Source organism: Symsagittifera roscoffensis, chromosome 9, assembly GCF_963678635.1.
Source record: "Symsagittifera roscoffensis chromosome 9, txSymRosc1.1, whole genome shotgun sequence".
NCBI classification, from domain to species: Eukaryota; Metazoa; Xenacoelomorpha; order Acoela; family Convolutidae; genus Symsagittifera; species Symsagittifera roscoffensis.
The window spans coordinates 24,171,661-24,189,142 of NC_087070.1; the positions used below are offsets into that span (position 1 = coordinate 24,171,661).

General features: G+C 37.3%; 1 protein-coding gene across 1 annotated transcript; it reads right to left on the bottom strand.

Annotated features, from left to right (window-relative positions):
• Window positions 1-3,282: 3,282 nt before the first annotated feature.
• LOC134854771 (uncharacterized) lies at window positions 3,283-11,871 on the bottom strand. Its single transcript, XM_063871127.1, has 2 exons — window positions 11,440-11,871; window positions 3,283-3,384 (listed from the first exon to the last, which is right to left on the bottom strand). The coding sequence occupies exons 1-2, from the start codon at window positions 11,869-11,871 to the stop codon at window positions 3,283-3,285; spliced, it is 534 nt and encodes a 177-aa protein (XP_063727197.1).
• Window positions 11,872-17,482: the final 5,611 nt, after the last annotated feature.

The window sequence follows — 17,482 nt, forward strand, 5'->3', positions numbered from 1 at the left end:
TAAAAAAAATTGTAAGTTGGGTCTTTGTAATTTCATGTTGCTGTAGATAGTATGGCAGTTGATTAGCTTGATAACCTTGTGTGTTTATAGAGTTTTCTGATTTAATTTTTTCTTATAAGATGCTGAATTTTGTTTTTAAGGAAAGGGTTGTCTTCGTTGTCGATTTGTTCAGAACGTGTATAAGGTTTAAAATTATCTGATTGGTAAAAAATATTCCGGTTGTTTTTTCGTAGAATATATTAGTGTTGATGGTTTTGATTGAACTAGTCTTCTTCTTCTAAATAGTGTGATTGATTTCTTGTGAATTGTTTGTTCCTTATAGTTTTTGTTTAAAAAGTTAACAATTTTCACGACGATCTGTTGTAGTTCCTTGTTGGTCTTTAAAGAAAACTGAGTGGGGGCTTGTTGTGGTATCTTGCGATTGTGATATTGTTTTTGTGACTGATTTCGATTTTGTGTTCGGGTTTTTGTTATTGGTCTAGTTCAATTGTTATACGCAAAAAAATACGTAATTGCGGTATGAAAAACTTTTTCTATTTGGAGTATTTTGCTTGTTTGGTTGTCGTGTTTCGGTTATTGATCTTTACATTTGGTAATCTATTTGTGAACATTTTGGCACAACAGATGATTTTAATATTGATTGAATAGTGGAGTATTTTTTTATGTGGTGTTTTAAGTGTAGGATGAACAGGAGAAATGCTTTGTGGTGTTGTTGTAACTATTTCCTTGTTAATCAAATATGATGGGGTTTGAATATCCTATTTTGTAAGGTGTTTTTGTTCCATTGAGGGTTTCTTGTGTGTTGAAAATTAATGAAATTAAACTATTTCCCGTTCTATCGATGAAATTAGTTTTCTAGTTTAAACGTGTTGCATCAGAATAATTGGAGTAACTCTTAGCTAATTTTTGTGTACAGAAACAGTGGTGATAGTTGCACTTGAAATGACAGTGGTTATATTACTAAACAATGGATGAGAACATTCAGGGTCGCAAACAAAATCTGTTTGGTCGGCTTATAATGTTTCATTGTCTAAGGTTTGTGGTCGTAAACTATTTGATGTTGAAATGAAGTCTAAATAGTGAACAAAATACTCTATTATTAACCATGCAAGGATTCGTTGTAAATAATGTTTTAAATTTTTTATGATGTCTCGTTACTAGCAAGGTTTTCACGGATTGTATTCAGAAATTTTGAGAAAGGAAAATTATCTTGTCTTACAATTGAGTGTCGAGATGTCTGAGGTTGTGATTCATTTGATGTTTCGTTTAATTTTAATACAGATATATAACTTAAAAATTAGAGAAAACATAGTTTCTAAAAATTAAATTTGCTCTTTGTGAATTTTGATGTTGTGTAATTTTACGTCTTCTCTGAATCCTTTTGAGAATTCTAGATCTTTATCATCTGTTTGTATTTGATGCGGTGTTTGATTTGGTTGTGATGGTAAAATCTCAGTGTGAATATTCCGTAAAATGAAGTGAGTTTACAGATGCTTTTATGTAGCGATCAAGTATTTTTGTCTTAATTCTTATTTCGGGAAATTCCTGTGTGCATGAACTACTTCATTTTTCGAATAAATTTGCACTTAAAGGAAGACAAAGTTATACTTGTCCTCGAGCGGGATCACTTTTTGGATAGATAACACCGTTAAACATAGATTCATTGTCAATTTTTTTTCGTATTGAATCAATTTTTGTATTGTAGTACTGCTAATGTGTAACTTTCATTGTGTCTAATTGGCTGATTCCAATTACATAGTTGTACCGGTTTTTGAACATGTGATTTTTTTATTCTCGTTTACCTTTTATTGGTGATGGTGATGTGGATTCTGAGTCAGAAAAAAACTTTTGTCCTGTTTTGGGCTGTTTTTATCTATCGAATCTTTTAGGACCTGAAGCTCTTGTAATGTAGTTGTAACTGATTCCAAAATTGCGTTAGGTGTTTTTGAAAATCTTCATGTTTTTAATTTGTTTTTGTGTTGCTATTATTGTAATTTTTTGTGTTTGTTTTTTGGATCTAATATACCCTATTGTTTGCCTTTGTAATGTAGTTGTAACTGATTCCAAAATTGCGTTAGGTGTTTTTGAAAATTTTCGTTTTTTAATTTGTTTTTGTGTTGCTATTATTGTAATTTTTTGTGTTTGTTTTTTGGATCTAATATACCCTATTGTTTGCCTTTGTGGTGTTAAAACAAGATCATAACCTTCGTCTTTAATTAAACAATCGTGTAGTAATATGGTTTGCTTACCGCCTAAATTTTTTTTGACATAAGGTTTAGGATGATGAATGCAAATTCGGAGATTAGAAAATTTCAATTCTTAAACTGTTTTTGAATGGTTTTCTTAAATTGGGGAATAGAATATCGAGGTTGACGGGTTGGAGAGAGAGTATGTCAATTCTTTAGAATGATGAATATTTTCTCGTGACTAAGTTTAATTGTAAGAAAAACTTACTTAATCTTACCTGGGATATTTAGTGAAGGATGAGTAACCGAAGTTCTTCACTTCACTTTTTATCTTGATTATAATGGTTAGTTTTTCTTTCTCCTAATCCTGGGTTTTTGATAAAATTTGTAGAGTGAGTTGACGTTTTAGGTCGTTAGACACTTTGAAATATGAGGTGAGGAGAACAAAGTTGTCCTGATTGATTGAAGGGAAGCCATGATGATCAGTTGATTTAAGTGAAACAAATTTTTATATAAAGTTAAATTAAAGATCCAAGGAAAAGCTTAATGATCAGTATTTAAAGGAAATTTAAATTATCAAAAAGCAACGATTGGCCATGATAAAATTTTGTGAATATAAATTTCAAGTTATAAAAAGTTATAAAATGAAAATTACTTTAAGGAGTAAAGTTTTGATTGATGTTAGTTTTTGAATAAATTTCTTTATGTTTTAGATGATGAAACGAGGATTAAAAAAATGTATTCTTGAGAAGCAAGAAGTTTTTTCAATAAGTTTAATAAAACTAACGTTAATATTTCCTTCTAATCAATTTTTGTATTTTTTTTTCAAAAAAATTAATTTCACAAAAGTTTTCCAAAATTAAAGTACTGCAGATTTTGAAAGGACTGAAGAGTGTATTTTTTATCAGTCGTCATTTTTGTTATATAATTTAGCTATAAAGCACCAAGTAGATTTTTGAAGAAGTCACTTTATTCTTCACATAAAATAACTTTCATGTCAATAAATGAAAACTTAAATTTACAGCATAGAGGATTCTGAAGACATATACTCTTTGCGGTTTGCGCCGTACTATCATGTAGTATCTTGGTCCGTCGTTCAATCGATGTACGCGTCGTGATCTTGTTCTTCGTTCAACACCTGGTACTTCTCGTATTGTTTGAAATGTTGGCCTAGATTCATTGAGACGTAGAGACATATCTAATAAATTGTCTGTTCCATCTAACATTTTGCATTCTTGCAATTTGTTTCTTCTTCTTATTCTAATTTGCTAAAGTTAGTTAATGTCTTTTCGAGATTTTGGTCGCACCAGATGAATTTATGCTAGAGGTAGCTTACTCATCAAGTAGTTTGAGATAAGGTACACCGTCTGTTCGTCACGCTGTCTTATAATCTAAAGGTCGTGAGTTCGAGCCTCACTGGTCGCACCAGATGAGTTTATGCTGGAGGTAGCTTACTCGTAGAGTAATTTCAGATAAGGTACACCGTCTGTTCGTCACGTTTTCTTATTTTCGGCGGGATAGATTCGTGCATCTTCTCAGTCTAATACCAATCTTAACCTTTACTCTTATATCTCCTAGTCTCATTAAATCTAGTGTATACTTGTATTTGCGAGATAGTTTTGGAATTTGTCCAAAAAAAACTGTAGTTTATGATTTATTCAAGTTGCTTTGGTGCTGAAACTACAAGTATTTTCAGCTTAACAAATAATTGTCAGTGTTAGTGATGGAATATGATTGGTTATTTAGTAGTATTTTATAGGGATAGTTTTATCAATAATATGATTAGTTTATAAATACTAGTTCAGAACTGGTTCCAGTATCCGGCGTTGTCAAATGTAAGCCAAAATAAACCATGGTGAATCATATCGTGGCCGTTTTTGAGAGATGGGGTAGGGGGGGGGGGTCTGTCGATCTTGATTGCAAATTAATTTTCCTAAAAAATTAATTAAATTGATTTCTCAATGAAAATCATTTAAAGATAATTAGCAAGAACGACAAATCAATTGCAATATTCAACCTTACAGCATAGAGTTGGTTGCTAAAATTTTATTTTTTTCTATGTTTTTTGGCTCTTTGCGTTTTTCGTATTTTTTATTATGATTCAATGATAGTTCAGACACCTCTATAGCTCATGACGCTTTTTTCTTCAGGAAATATCGTTTTGTTTAGAGAAATTATTCACTGTACCTGTTGGTTTTTAGGCGTCCCCACTCTTCTTCAAAGACTATGAGGAAATCTTCAATGGGTTGCTCAACCCCAACATTAAAGAATTCGAACAGTAAGTATAATACAACACTAAGTAATCAACTGGTTCTCATATGATTCAATCTTAAAGTCGTACTTCGTTGAGCAATTTGGCGAGCTGAAAATTTGGACTTTGAGCTTCAAAATTGATTTGCGATTGGCCAAAGTGCTTTTGAGAAAAAAAATCAACTTTCAGTCTCAAAAATAATTGTAAATTACGTTTTGATCCAGTTGAGTGCGGTGAGCCATGCTTTTCTCAAGACAAGGGTGGTGCCTACTTACTTCTGTCACGGCTGAAGGTGGTCCAGTGCCTTGCCTCTCCTCAATAATGGTTCTGAATTGAGTAGACCGGGGCTTCACAAAAAAATTACTACTTGGGGCGTGTTTTAGCTGTTTTTTCCCTCGCAAAATGTCTAAAATACAAAAACATCAAAATGAATCCCGTAAAATAAAAAAGAGTCCCTGTTGTAATGCTTGGAACACAGAAATTTTGACTAAAAACATTCTGAAAAACTTTTTTGTTTCAATTTTGAGCGTGTAAAGTAAGTCGTATAATATGAAAAGCATTTTAAGAGTCGATAAATCTTTGAATGTTGTTGAAGTTTTCGGTGCTACTTGTACATCAACCGTTATCCTACGTTTCATTTTAGGTTAGTTTTACCAAAAGTGTGTTCAATATTAAACAAAATCTAGAAAAAACTGTTAGTTGGAATTTTATTTTGACAATTTGCCGGTCGAACAACTTGCAATTTAAGTAAGTTGTTTGAGAATCATTTTGATGGCATAAGACCAGTCGAAATGCAGCAAAACTAGAAAAGTTTGAAAAATCCAACGGTATTATACTGTTTTTAGTTAGAGAATTGGAGGTTCTTTAGTTGAGACTGTCAGGGGTGGATTGTTAAGTTTGACCGAAGATGGTTATACGCAAATTGCTTCCGAGTTGTAAAAATAGATTGCTCCCGAGTTTGTTCTCGGGGTGGTTTCGTTCCTCCAAGCAAGTATGGTTTCATCTAGCAATTTTAAGAAACAGTTGGGACCTTCAGGGCTCCGCCTTGATACGATCAGTCTAGATTTATAGCTTGGGATTTTTATCATGATAAAGTGACATGTTGTTACCACCCCATTATGATTTGATACGCCTACAAATAAAAGCAGTAAATTACCTTTAGTGCTTTCTTTTCATAATTCGAGTTTTGCTGCATTCTGATTGGTTTAAAATTCGACTAAATTAATCTATTTGAAATTTACTCGCCTTCCTAATGGGGGGAATAAGAAAAAAACGGTGGGTATTCACAAGTACCAAGATGATAAATCAGTCCCATTTGTACCAAAATAAAAAATCAATCGTTGTAGTACCAAAAAAATCAATTGTCCAAAAACTACTAAGCCGACCATTTTAAGGTCTCTTGGTTTAAGGTCGCCAGTGGGCGCGCTACGCGCGCGTCGCCCCTTTGCGGCGATAACCGGCTCTAATTTTCGTATAGGGTCCTACCCTCTGTTGGCAAGCGCATCACGTTGGCGCGCTGCGGCGGTCACTATTCTGCCGTTTAGTTTCCTTCTGTTTGAATAGTAGAAAACTAATGTAATAATTTGTTGGCTCACAATTCGACCAATCAGAAATCGAGTTGAATATTTTCGGTACAAATGGGACCGATTTTTCATTTTGGTACATTTGCTCGTTGGTACAAATGGGACTTCTCCAAAAATTCTTAATTTTCGCCTAGATTTATTCGCTTTATTTGAGTTTTTCGCGCATTTTTTTTAAACATTTTTGAATAAACAATTCGATGGCCTAAAAAATACCGAAAATAAGTTTCCAACATTCGGTCCCTCCATCATGAGGGACGCCACCTGTGAGCGAGGTTCGAAATTTCATTCAAATGATGCTTGAATTAGGGCTGTAAATTAGCGGTATCTACTTGATAATCTCCACGGTGGAATCCCTCATATACGAAGGAACGAATGCGCGAAAATAAAAATTAGCCAGTCAGAATTCAGTAATCTAAATTTTGGAATGAAATTAAACATTTCCAGGGACTGAAATATGATATTGGCCGAAAAAAAACGGCAGAAATACGCATAGTTTTCAAATTGTCACTGACCGCCGCCGAATTGGAACAAATTTTAGATTTCAAGGGTTTCGTTATGAAAGATGCAACATATTGTTTCATTTAGTTTATTTTAATTGAATGGTAATTGCTTCTTTTTAAAAATTGACTTTCGGCTATCTTTGTTTTCGGTCCTTCGCTCACAAGTTTTTTCGCGCATTCAGTGCTTCGCGCATGAGAAGAGCCCCCAACCTCCACCCCTACGAATAAATTCAGTAAATTTGCACAGAGGTTTTTTGCTTGAAAGGGGGATTGTTATTTTGAACCCTGGACTTTCCGACCGATCAGAATGCAGCAAAATTAGAATTTGTAATAGAAAACTCTGTGCTAATTTAGTGTATTTATTCATAGGGGTTGAGATTTTTAAGTAGATACCATAGGGGGTGGGGAGGTTGTTAAATATATCCAAATCCAGCCAAAAACCAAGTTAAATCTCTCTCCCTTTATCAATATAGGAGGATGATAACATATTTAACATTTATTTCTAGTTTTGATTTCTATCAAGCTGACAAGATTTTAAATATCGTTAGCCACGCCTCAAAAAATCACGAAAAAAAAATACAACGGGCTGTATGTATGTATGGGGAAAGATGCGTCCCTAGTACATGCCTTGCTCTCTAAGTAATTCCACTAATTATAAGTACCTTGTTATTAGCTAGATGTATTTCTTGCAATCCTGCAAAATTATGTTTTTCTTGAATTATGGTTATCTTTTAAGTTCTTGCAAGAATCGTACAAGATCTTGACAAGATATACACACATCTTGTAAGAAACCTTCCAAAAATTGTGAAAAATCTTGCAAGAGAACCATTGGCTATTAAATAGGGTTGGTCTTTTAAGTGAATGAATGAAAATAATAGAAATTATTTTGTTTAAGGGACCGGTATCGATATGATAAAGTAAATTCAGTGCCAGGTGTTATGCCGCTCAAATCGGTCTCTCTGGTTATGACTGCTACAATTAGTTTTTTGGTCTCATCTTATTTCCAATCAGTTGAAGGTACGATGAAAAGCCACAATCCGAGACAATAGCAGGGAGACGCTTGAGCAATATAGTGGCCACAACTATGCATACTAATTATAATGCAATATCATTTAATTTATTTATAATTTAAGCAATATTAGAGCAATGCAATACCAAAACTTTAAACGTTAAACATTAAATGATGTTATATATGTTTGAATTGAAGAAGGGGATATTTTATATGTTATTCTAATAAAAAAAATTTTCATTACACTAAGACTTTGATTACAGTTCAGTTTAAAATGAATTCAATCTTTGAAACTTTGTTTTTATTTCTGTGTTCGCTGTAGGCTCCTGGGTCATCAAATGTTATTTAAAAAAATTGAGCAAAATTCAACGGTTGACGAAGAATCAACCATATGATCACAACAAGCTCCCTTAAAAAGAAACTGAATCAAGCCCTGAATGTTCCGACTGCCTTTTGAGGTTTTCGTACCGTTAGGAAGAGTGTTCGCTTTTGAAAAAAATGTTGAATATCTAAAAAAAACTAAAAAATTTCAAAAAAAAATATATGGAAATTTTTTGAAAATGATCCTACTCTGCTATGCAAAGTACAAACTGATAAATTTTTAACGAAGAATTAAATAGATCAGGTAACATGCCTCAATTCAATTTGTAACGGTCAGACTTAATCTCCGCTTATGCCGTAAGATCACGATATATATCGAATAACAGTTTCATTTCGATTGAATTCAAAAACAACTGGTTAATATCACTGATTCAATCTTCAAAAAACGTTTGATCTTGAAGTGTTTGATATTAAACATTATTTTTTTTGTGCATAATTTTTCTGATCTCGTTAAAATGGATTCTGAGGATGATGTTCGTGGTCGTTTGGAGACAACTCAAATGTCAATTTCATTGATTATAAAAATAGCAGACAAAAAAAAGAGTTTAGGAACTTGAATAAAATCACATGTGACCAACATATTCGCACAAATTTTTGGAAAAAAAAACAAAATGATATCGAAGAAAGGCTGAGAGCGCAAGAGCGATACTCACTCAAGTACAGTATCTTTATTGCAAACTATTCTTCCGATGTTAGTAGATTAATTGACGTAACAATCGAGGCTGATAAAAATATTGAACTGAAATTAAAATAGGAAAAAAACTTGCCATTTTCTGCCAAGGAGTTCACGAGTTTTTTTGCGAACTTTGATAATAGGTTCGACATGGAACAGCAAGAGCATTTAACAAAAAAATAAACCATCAGACAAAAAAGGATTCACTTAAGCGAGCCCCTGCCGGAAGCAGAAGCAGAAATATGCAGCTAAGCAGATGGGTCTTCAGGCCGTCTTGAAAATGTCGTTCGCGATCAGAACGGAATATGAGGGCATATATGTCAAAATATAGTGTCAATGATCTGAAAAAGCTTGAGAATATTTCAAAAAAATGATATTTTAAAGTTTCCAGAGAGGGTGCAACTGCTCAAAGAGCGTCTCCCAAAGTAAAGAGACATTATGTTTCCCCAAATCAAGCGCTGAAAGCGTCAGCTTCTTCAGTCCAATGAGGAATTTATTTTTGAGTAATATTTTTTGAGTTTAAGTTATTGGTAACAAATTGAAGTTTAAGTTTTGAGTTAAAATTGACGATCAAGCAGCAGTCTCTTTAAATGTCTTGTTTCTTTAATTGAAACTTCATGGTTTTTTAGTTGCCATCTGAATATTGTTGACATCTGTGAACTTGTAAATCAGTGTGAAATAATCCGTTTTTTGTGTAGCCTAATGTCTGATAGGTTTTCGAAACACAACCAATAGGTCAGAGCAGGTGTATTTCAAAACGACTTTTCAGTACAATATCAATTGTATGATAACTTTTTAACAGCCCCGGGATTACGCGTTGTACATTTCAATCAAATCGGGATTTTACTAACTTAAATAGTAAGTTATAGTAAACCAACTTAAAAGGAAGCACCACAAAATGGTTGTTTCATGACATTATTTTGTCTGGAATTGCGAAAAGTAGGTACAGAGCAAAAATATCATAGCCAGCATAAATTGAAACCTAATTTTAATTTTTCCCACTAAACTACTACTAAAGCAGATGTAGTAAGTACTTCATGCTGCTGCGCGAAATTTCTTAACGAAAAAGATGAACAAAGACTTATAAGTGGCATCAAAGTATAATTTCAAGCAGCTCGTTTTTACTTAAGAACATAAGATTATTTTGGGTTCAAGTAAGATAACATAAGATAACGAATTTGAATTTTGGATTCAACTCTAAATCAAAAGTCAAAGTGGTGTGTATAAAGTAAACTGGGTTGAAGGAAAACTATTCAATTAGACCATTCAAGTTTTATGGGTTTCAACTTTTATTGATTTTTCAAGAAAACAAATGAGGAGGTGAAATAAGTTTCCATGTCAAATAAAGTGTCAGTTTGTGAAGCACTCTAAAAACTTGATGATAAATATATCGGAACTCTGGGTTTTCGAATTGTGTTAAAGTATTGCAATAAACTCATAAATTTTAATTGATGGTTTTCAAAAAAAAAATTTTAAACAGTGCCAAAAAATCAAAATCAGTTCGTTTTTAGATCAAAACCTGGCTTTATAGATGTTGTTGTATCGCTTATTGAGGAAACTAGGTTTTACTTGACTGATCAACCCATCCTAATTCATTTGGCATTCAAAAATTAAAAAAAAAACTTTTGACGCAGTCAACTAGAGTATTTTGCTGGATAAATGCGAGAAATAGATGAAGTTATTGGGCCAACTTCTTTTCATCTTGAACAAACGATGTAGAAAAAAAACAACAGTCCTCAACAATTTAGTAACATTTCAATCTATGCAAAAGACACAGTCGTAAAAAATCCTCAATCAAATAATCTGAATGGAATTCACCAGGAAAACTTAGACGAAGACAGCTTTTAGCTAGTCAGCAATCAGCTAATACTTACAACAGAAAAAACCAAGACTAAACTCTTCCTTGAAAAAAAGCCGTAAGGTTTTTACAGCTACATTAAAATGGTGCAGAAAGTGAAAACCCAAAAAGTTTTTTTATCTTGGAAAAATTAACGGTCGAGAACCAAATTTTATCTTCTGAAACAAAAAACAGTACTGTGGGCTCTGTAAAAAACTGAGAAACATTTTAACCAAAAAACAACTTTCGGCCTTTAAAGATTTTTCCAGCCAGTTTTACAATAAGGAGTCCTCGTTTACGCATCAATGGACAGAAAAAACTTGTATCATCTAGCATTGCTGCTGAAACTTTTTGTAGATGAATTGTAAAACAAAAAATTGAAATACTCGTAGTTGAAAAGAACGGAAAAAAACTCTAATTCTTAAAGCATTACATTCCCACGAACTGCTGAACATTTTCAACCAACCAATACGGAGTGATTGCCAATCCAAAATTTAAAGTTTTATTAAAAACAATTGCCTAAATTGCTAAAAAAAATTTCGCGTAGAATAAATATAGAAAGAGCTGTCACAATACACAACAAAAGTTTGCATCAAAGCACTCAATTGCTGCTAAATTTTGTGTTCTCCTCAACAGTTTTTTTCTTTTAGTTCACTTATTTTCTCATTTTCAGAAATCATAGAAATTTTCAAATGCCAGGAGCAAAACAATCTCAACCATAATTTTTTAGATAACCATACTCGAGCTAACAGTGGCCTAATAAGAACAATTTTTTGTTTTAAAATTGAAAAATCTAAAAATGCCTCCTTAATTATTTTTCGAAGCTATTTATTCGAAGTTTTGTTTTCTAGCAAACCTTCAATTTCTATTTCTAGCAAACGGCTCCATCTTTAGCGGCCCGGCCGGTACTCAGTCTATAAAAACGTCCCTCCTGCTACATTTCTGTAATCATGAAGGGTCCCTTCCACTTCTTTAGGAGCATTTTTTTTTCCTTTCGATGGTATAACGTTTTGAAATACCCATACGTAGTCTCCTACTGAGTAAGCTTTTGCACCAGCTGTTTTTTTATCGAACCTTTTCCTCTGCCTTGCCTGCGCCTGCTGAGTGTTCCGTCTACACAAGTCGTTTGGTTCTTGTTGACGTCTAATCACATCCCCTACGTAGACTTGTGGTGATGTTTTCTTCACCTCATATTCTGGGTAAAAGAAAGCCAAGGCCAAAAACTTCTCGTGTCCGGTTAACATCATATGTGGACTAACTCCGGTGGTAGAGTGTTGCGCGCTGTTGTAAGCTCCCATCACCTGTGGAAGGTATCTGTCCCAATCGGTCATAAACCTGGAACAATATACCCTCAGCATCGACACCAACGTCCGATTCTGCCTTTCGACTAAGCCATTCGTCCGGGGATGGTATGTCGTGGAGTGAGCTTGAGCCACCTGTGAGCGTCTCATGATTTCTTTTGTAAGTTCTCCACGAAAGCTGTTCCGTTATCCGATTGAAACGTCATCGGACAACCATGTCTCGCTATCCACGTATTGATTAGATGATCGGTCGTCTTTTCTGCTGAGGCAGTTATGCAGGGCAGGGCTACTTCATACTTCGTGAAATGGTCTATCATGACCAAGACCTAATTATAGCCACTTTCTGTCATACATGTTTTCTAGTGGTCAATCTGCATCACCTCGTTGAATTCGGATGACTCGATCGACTGCCAGGAAAATCGCAATTTCCTTGGATTCTTGAGCTGTTGGCTTGACAGACATGCTGCTACCCACTTCTCGCATGACTTCTTCATTCCAGGCCACTCAAAGCGCTTCAGGATCCTCTGGTATACTTTATCGACTCCCTGATGGCCCATCTGATCATGCGACCTAAATAAAAGTTCTGTCTTATAGAGTTGGGGCAACACTATCGCGTTGTATTTGTACAGGACTTTGTCTTCTTCTCTTCTCTTACATGCCACGATCCTGTCCTTGATAAGATATAACCTTCCCCCTTTTTGCATTAAATAATGTCTCAGCATACGGTAACTGTCTTCCTCCAGGTCACGGTCACCTTTGTCTGATGTTCCATTTTTGATTCACCTTTTCAAGTTACTAGTCATGCGGTCATTTCTTTGTGCTCTTAGTAGGTCTGAGGGTCGGTATCTCGCCTTCAAGTACATCTTCATGACCCTCAAAAGACTATTCGTTTCATCGGGCTGATGCGTGTCTTCTTCCAACTTCACGCACCAAATTTTCGCCAATGGCTTTGTCTCTTGCCTGAAGGGCGTCTCGATACCGCTATTGTTTCTAAATCATGCTGCGTTGTCAAAGACTGTTTCGCTGCGTAGCAGGTAGCGATCACTGTTAGGGTCTTGACATGAATCTCTGTTCAGGTCTCTTGCTCGAGTCTCCACTAGCAACGTGTGGATCACTAGCTCCGACAATTCCGATCCTGTGTTTGAGTTCCTGTATGAGTATGTGTCAATTCCAGAATTCCTCGAAATGTAATCAACGGAAGAACCTGTCACTGAGAATGTTTCTTCCTCGGGGTCAGTTTTATGCGCTCTGTTATCCAACTGAACTCCCCGGACAAAATTTTATCCTCCAGGTCTCGTTCCTCACCTTGAACAATTTCCTCTACATCTGCCTCCCCGGACAAACTTTCTTGCCCCAGGTTTCGTTCAATCTCTTCGCCTTTCTGATCCTGATTCTCAAAGGTGACGGTTTTCCTTTGTTTCCCTTTCACCTGTTCTTTTCGTTTGTATGATGTATTTGTCAAGACGTATTGGGTTATCGAGGATACTAGTTGCTGAACTATTGTCCTACAATCCTTTTCTTCTACCTGGTGTTGACGTCTTGATGGCTTGATCTTTTCTTTCTCACTGACTGTTAGCGATGCCAGGGCTGCTGCCCACTCGGGGCATCTCTAGTCACTTCTCTGTACAACAATTCACCCACCATCTGCATCACTTGCGGAGTAACCTGCACCGTTTTATCCAGTAATGAGAGGCTGTTTATGTTCATACGAGAGAGTTCCTGTTGGACAAGGTTCGAACATAGCAACAGATCCAAAGATACCGGGTTCTTTTTTGAAAAGGTCTTTATTTCCGCTGCCTTTTCCACCGGTAATTCGGGGTGTCCCGGAATTGGATGTCCAGATTTGTCTACCATCTTGTCAAGGGAAGGGCCTTATAAGTTTCTTTCCAGAAACGAGAACCCTTCCTTGATTTCCACCTGATTGGCTTGCTTCTGTTCAAGTCTTTCATAAAACTCAGTCTTCTTGCTGAGGCTGTCAGCATTTTGATGTTTGTCACCCATCCTGTCATCGATTATCAAATAGTAGCCGTCTAATCTGACTATCCACCCGACCAATATAGCTCTGGTCCATCGAGTACGTCTTCAACCAGGATAACGCTCTATTGTCCACGCGTAACTTAAAGGGAGCGCTCCCTAAGTATGCGCGGTACTTCTCCACGAATGTGACCACTGCAAACATTTCTGCCTTTGGTGCACCATATTTCATTTCAGTGTCACTCAACACTTTACTGCCATATGCAATAGGACGGAGAACTGTTCATCCATTCCATTCCTGCTCCTGGTGCAGTATTCCTGAGATGGCCACTACTGATGCATCTGTGTCAAGAAAATACATGCCCTTCTCTGTAGACATGCCTAGCACTGGCGCTTCGCGCAGCTCCCGTTTTATATTCTCGAAGGCAGCTTGAGCTTCTTCGTTACATTCGAATTTCTTTCCTTTGTTGCGCATCTGTTTTTGCATGGGCTACACCTTGTATGCGTTTCCTTTTATGAACTCACTGTAAAACTTGGCAAACCCTAGGAAGCTCATGAGTTGTGTGTCCGTTCTGGAAGCCTTCCATGTCAACACAGCCTCTACTGCTACCGGGTCCGGTATTACGCCATGCCAGTTACTTGATTTAATCCCTAAGGCAGAACCCTAGTCCAGTGTGGTGAAGAACTTGGCATCACCAAGTTTCGAGAGGCTCTCGTCGATTCGCGGTATCGGGTACGCATCTTTTATTGTCACTGCGTTTAGGTAACGAAAGTCGCAACAGAACCTGAGCTGCCCTCTTTCTTCTTGGCCATGACTACCCCGCAAGCCCAAGGCAATTTAGAGGGTTCCATCATGTCGTATTCGGGCAGCATTTCGTTTTCTGCTCGGCACGCTTCCAATTTATGAGGTGTCATTCGCCGTGCGCTTTCCCTATGGGGAATGGCGCCCTCCTCTAATTCTATTTCGTGTTCGACTAAGTTGCAGCAACCGATGTCTGCCTTATGTGTTGAAAGTTTGTTCACATTCCAATTTGAAACCGCGCCTAATGATTCAAAATCTCCCTCACCTATTTTCCCTCTCAAGTGTTCTATCTCCGGCAAAACCGGTTTGTCGTTTTTTATTTCATATGACGAGGGGCGTTCCGGAAAATTCGAGCAGCTCGACAACCGTTTTCAAGTTTTCCGAGATCAAGTTTTGTGTCTCCTCATAGTCGCTTTTCATTGGCAAAGCGTAACCAAGTTTCTTTCCCCGTTGGATCAAAACCATGGTGTCCAGTGTGTTCAACAAAACACTGGCACACAGCCCGTTTCTTCTTACTGAAAAGCTCCGGCCTAAAAAATCACCGAGATTTGACTATTTGGGTTGGGTACCAGACAAATTTGTTTTACTATCACTTAACAAACTTAAATTTCTCATCCTAAAAATTGCTATTACAGCTTTTCCCGGCTGTAGTTATACCTTTCTATCTAAAAAAAATTGGTAACTTGTTTTCATCTGTTAATATTCAATTAATTGGTTTCTTAACATTCTTCCGGTCCGGGTTTCTAATTTTTATTAGGCCGTTGTTCAAGGCAATCATCACATCAAAATTCTGGACAAAATCAGGGCCCAAGATGAATTGGTCTAATTTTTCAATCACTAGGAAGCTCATCCAAAGATCGTGTCCTCCCATGTGAAGGACGTTATTGGTATGCTTCCGGCCACATAGATTGCTCAGCGGTTGGCGGCCGCCAATCTGAGGTTCGTTGTAATTAGATTTTCCCTCGTGAAGCCCATTCTTTCCCACGCGTCAGTCTTTTTCGGCATCACGCTTACAACTGCTCCCGTATCCAGAAGCCCCGTGACTCCGATTTTCTTCCCGTTGGTGTCGAGCATATGTGCAGTCACATCTGCTTCGTATTCATTGTGAACCGCGTCTTATTCCATCATGGCGTCATGGCCAATTCTGCGGACCTTGAGTTCTTCCTGTCCCAAACATATCTGCCCAATTTGGTCACTATCTGTTGTGACGTAGGTCCTAGTGTAGATACATATCCCGTCAACGTTCAACATCACTTGATACGGTCCATAGACTTCCACTTAGCGCCCGTGGAGTTTCTTTGTTCGAGGGCCACCCGTTGTCAACAATGCTCCCACAGCCCTCGACTTAGTGCGTGGCTCTACCTGTCTCAGAAAATCTGCATATGTGTCTAAATGCGTCATAGTGAACTCTGAGGGTTCACTCAGGTTCCTGATCACCTGATGTCCCGCAATTGAAATTATTGACTGTATTCTGCTTCCTTGTGGCACTATGCCGAACGTCTTCCCATAAATCACGTTTAGGTCCATGCTCAAACTGCTTGGTGCTTTCGTTTCTTCGACTTCTGATGCCTCGAAGAGGTTCAGCTTTTCCTGAGTTTTCTCATTCTCTAGTACTAGCTTCACCTTTTGTTCGATCTCCTTCGTCACCAATTCCTGCAAGTCTCTGTTTGGAGCATCCCTTGCGGCTGCCCTATAGTCGATCTTGAAGTCATCTGCCGCAGTCACTGGTTCCGGTTCACGTATCTCTTCCGTTACTGCCTGCATCTTCTTTGTTGCCAGCTCTTGCGGTTTTTCCTTTCTGCGTGCCTCTGCTTCACTCAGCAGGTGAGCCTTGCTGGCTTTCACTCCCGATAAAGCTTCCTCATGCCTTGGATGCTTGATGTCCGCCACAGCATCCCAAAAATTGTAGACAATCCGACTTAAAATGACCTTCTAAATTACAAAAGAAACACCTTGGGCCGAATTTCGCAATTACTCTCCTCATAAAACCTTCATGATCGACCTCAGACGCATCTTCAGCCTCGTGGCTTAAGCCTATTGCTTTCATTCCCTGTTTGTAGGTTAGGCGTGCTGACACAGAATGGTCCGTCGAACAGCAATTTGCACAAGAGCGTCTCTTGTCCATATCGTCCCTTGTTTTGTACCAGTTGCACCTTGGTTTGCTGGTCCATTGTTAAAATTGCCATATTTGTTTTTGTAATATCCAGATCTCGATGGAGGCTTCAGTAAAAAATATTCTTTTGACTTGAGTCTCAACTCCTCTGGTGTTGGCGCATTGGTCGAAAGTGGTGTGTAATGTGTCGCTAACATCGTTCGAAGCTCATCATTCTTCACACCATTGATGAATTTTGAGGCTACTGCCAGGTTCATCCTTCTATTCGATTCATCTGGTTGGCTACGCCTTCTAAGCATCTTTATATTGTCTAGAAACTTGTCCATCGTCTCGTCTTCACGTTGCCTTCATTTCTCGAAGCGCATCATTGCTTGGTATTCTTGCACCCCTGAGCCAAAACGATTTAACAAGACTTCAAAGATTTTCTCAACAGTGTCCCGCTGGTATTGCTTTTTGACCATCACGCAGTTTAGGGCTGTCCCTTCCAGGTTTCTGGTGAGCGCACTGCATTCTTGTCTTTCTGTCAAGTCTTCCTCTTCAAAATGAAGTTTCATTACCTCTATCCAGGTATCAATACAGCCATCCGATTCGTCTTTACAGCATTTTGGTTTCTTAAAAACCCTTCTGGACTTTTCACTGCGTTCATTGGCGCTAGATAATCTCGTTAGGAATGTTTCCAAGGACCTGTTCACAGGTTCAAAGGACGTGGCCATTGATGTTGCGTCCCTTGAATGCCCGGCTTGAGCATCATTGCCCCCTGATAAAGGCTCTGGATTTTGCTCCTATCCGAATTGCTGGGATGACTTCTTCCTTGAGTTCCTAAAATCACATCTCCCAGTCGCATGTGTGTCTTGCGTCGGTGGTTCGTTTGT

Coding starts and splice junctions, on each gene's coding strand:
- LOC134854771 (XM_063871127.1), bottom strand. CDS start 11,871: ATGAGACGCTCACAGGTGGCTCAAGCTCACTCCACGACATACCATCCC. Junction 3,385..11,439: donor CAGTAGGAGACTACGTATGG/GTATTTCAAAAC, acceptor ACAATTTATTAG/ATATGTCTCTACGTCTCAAT.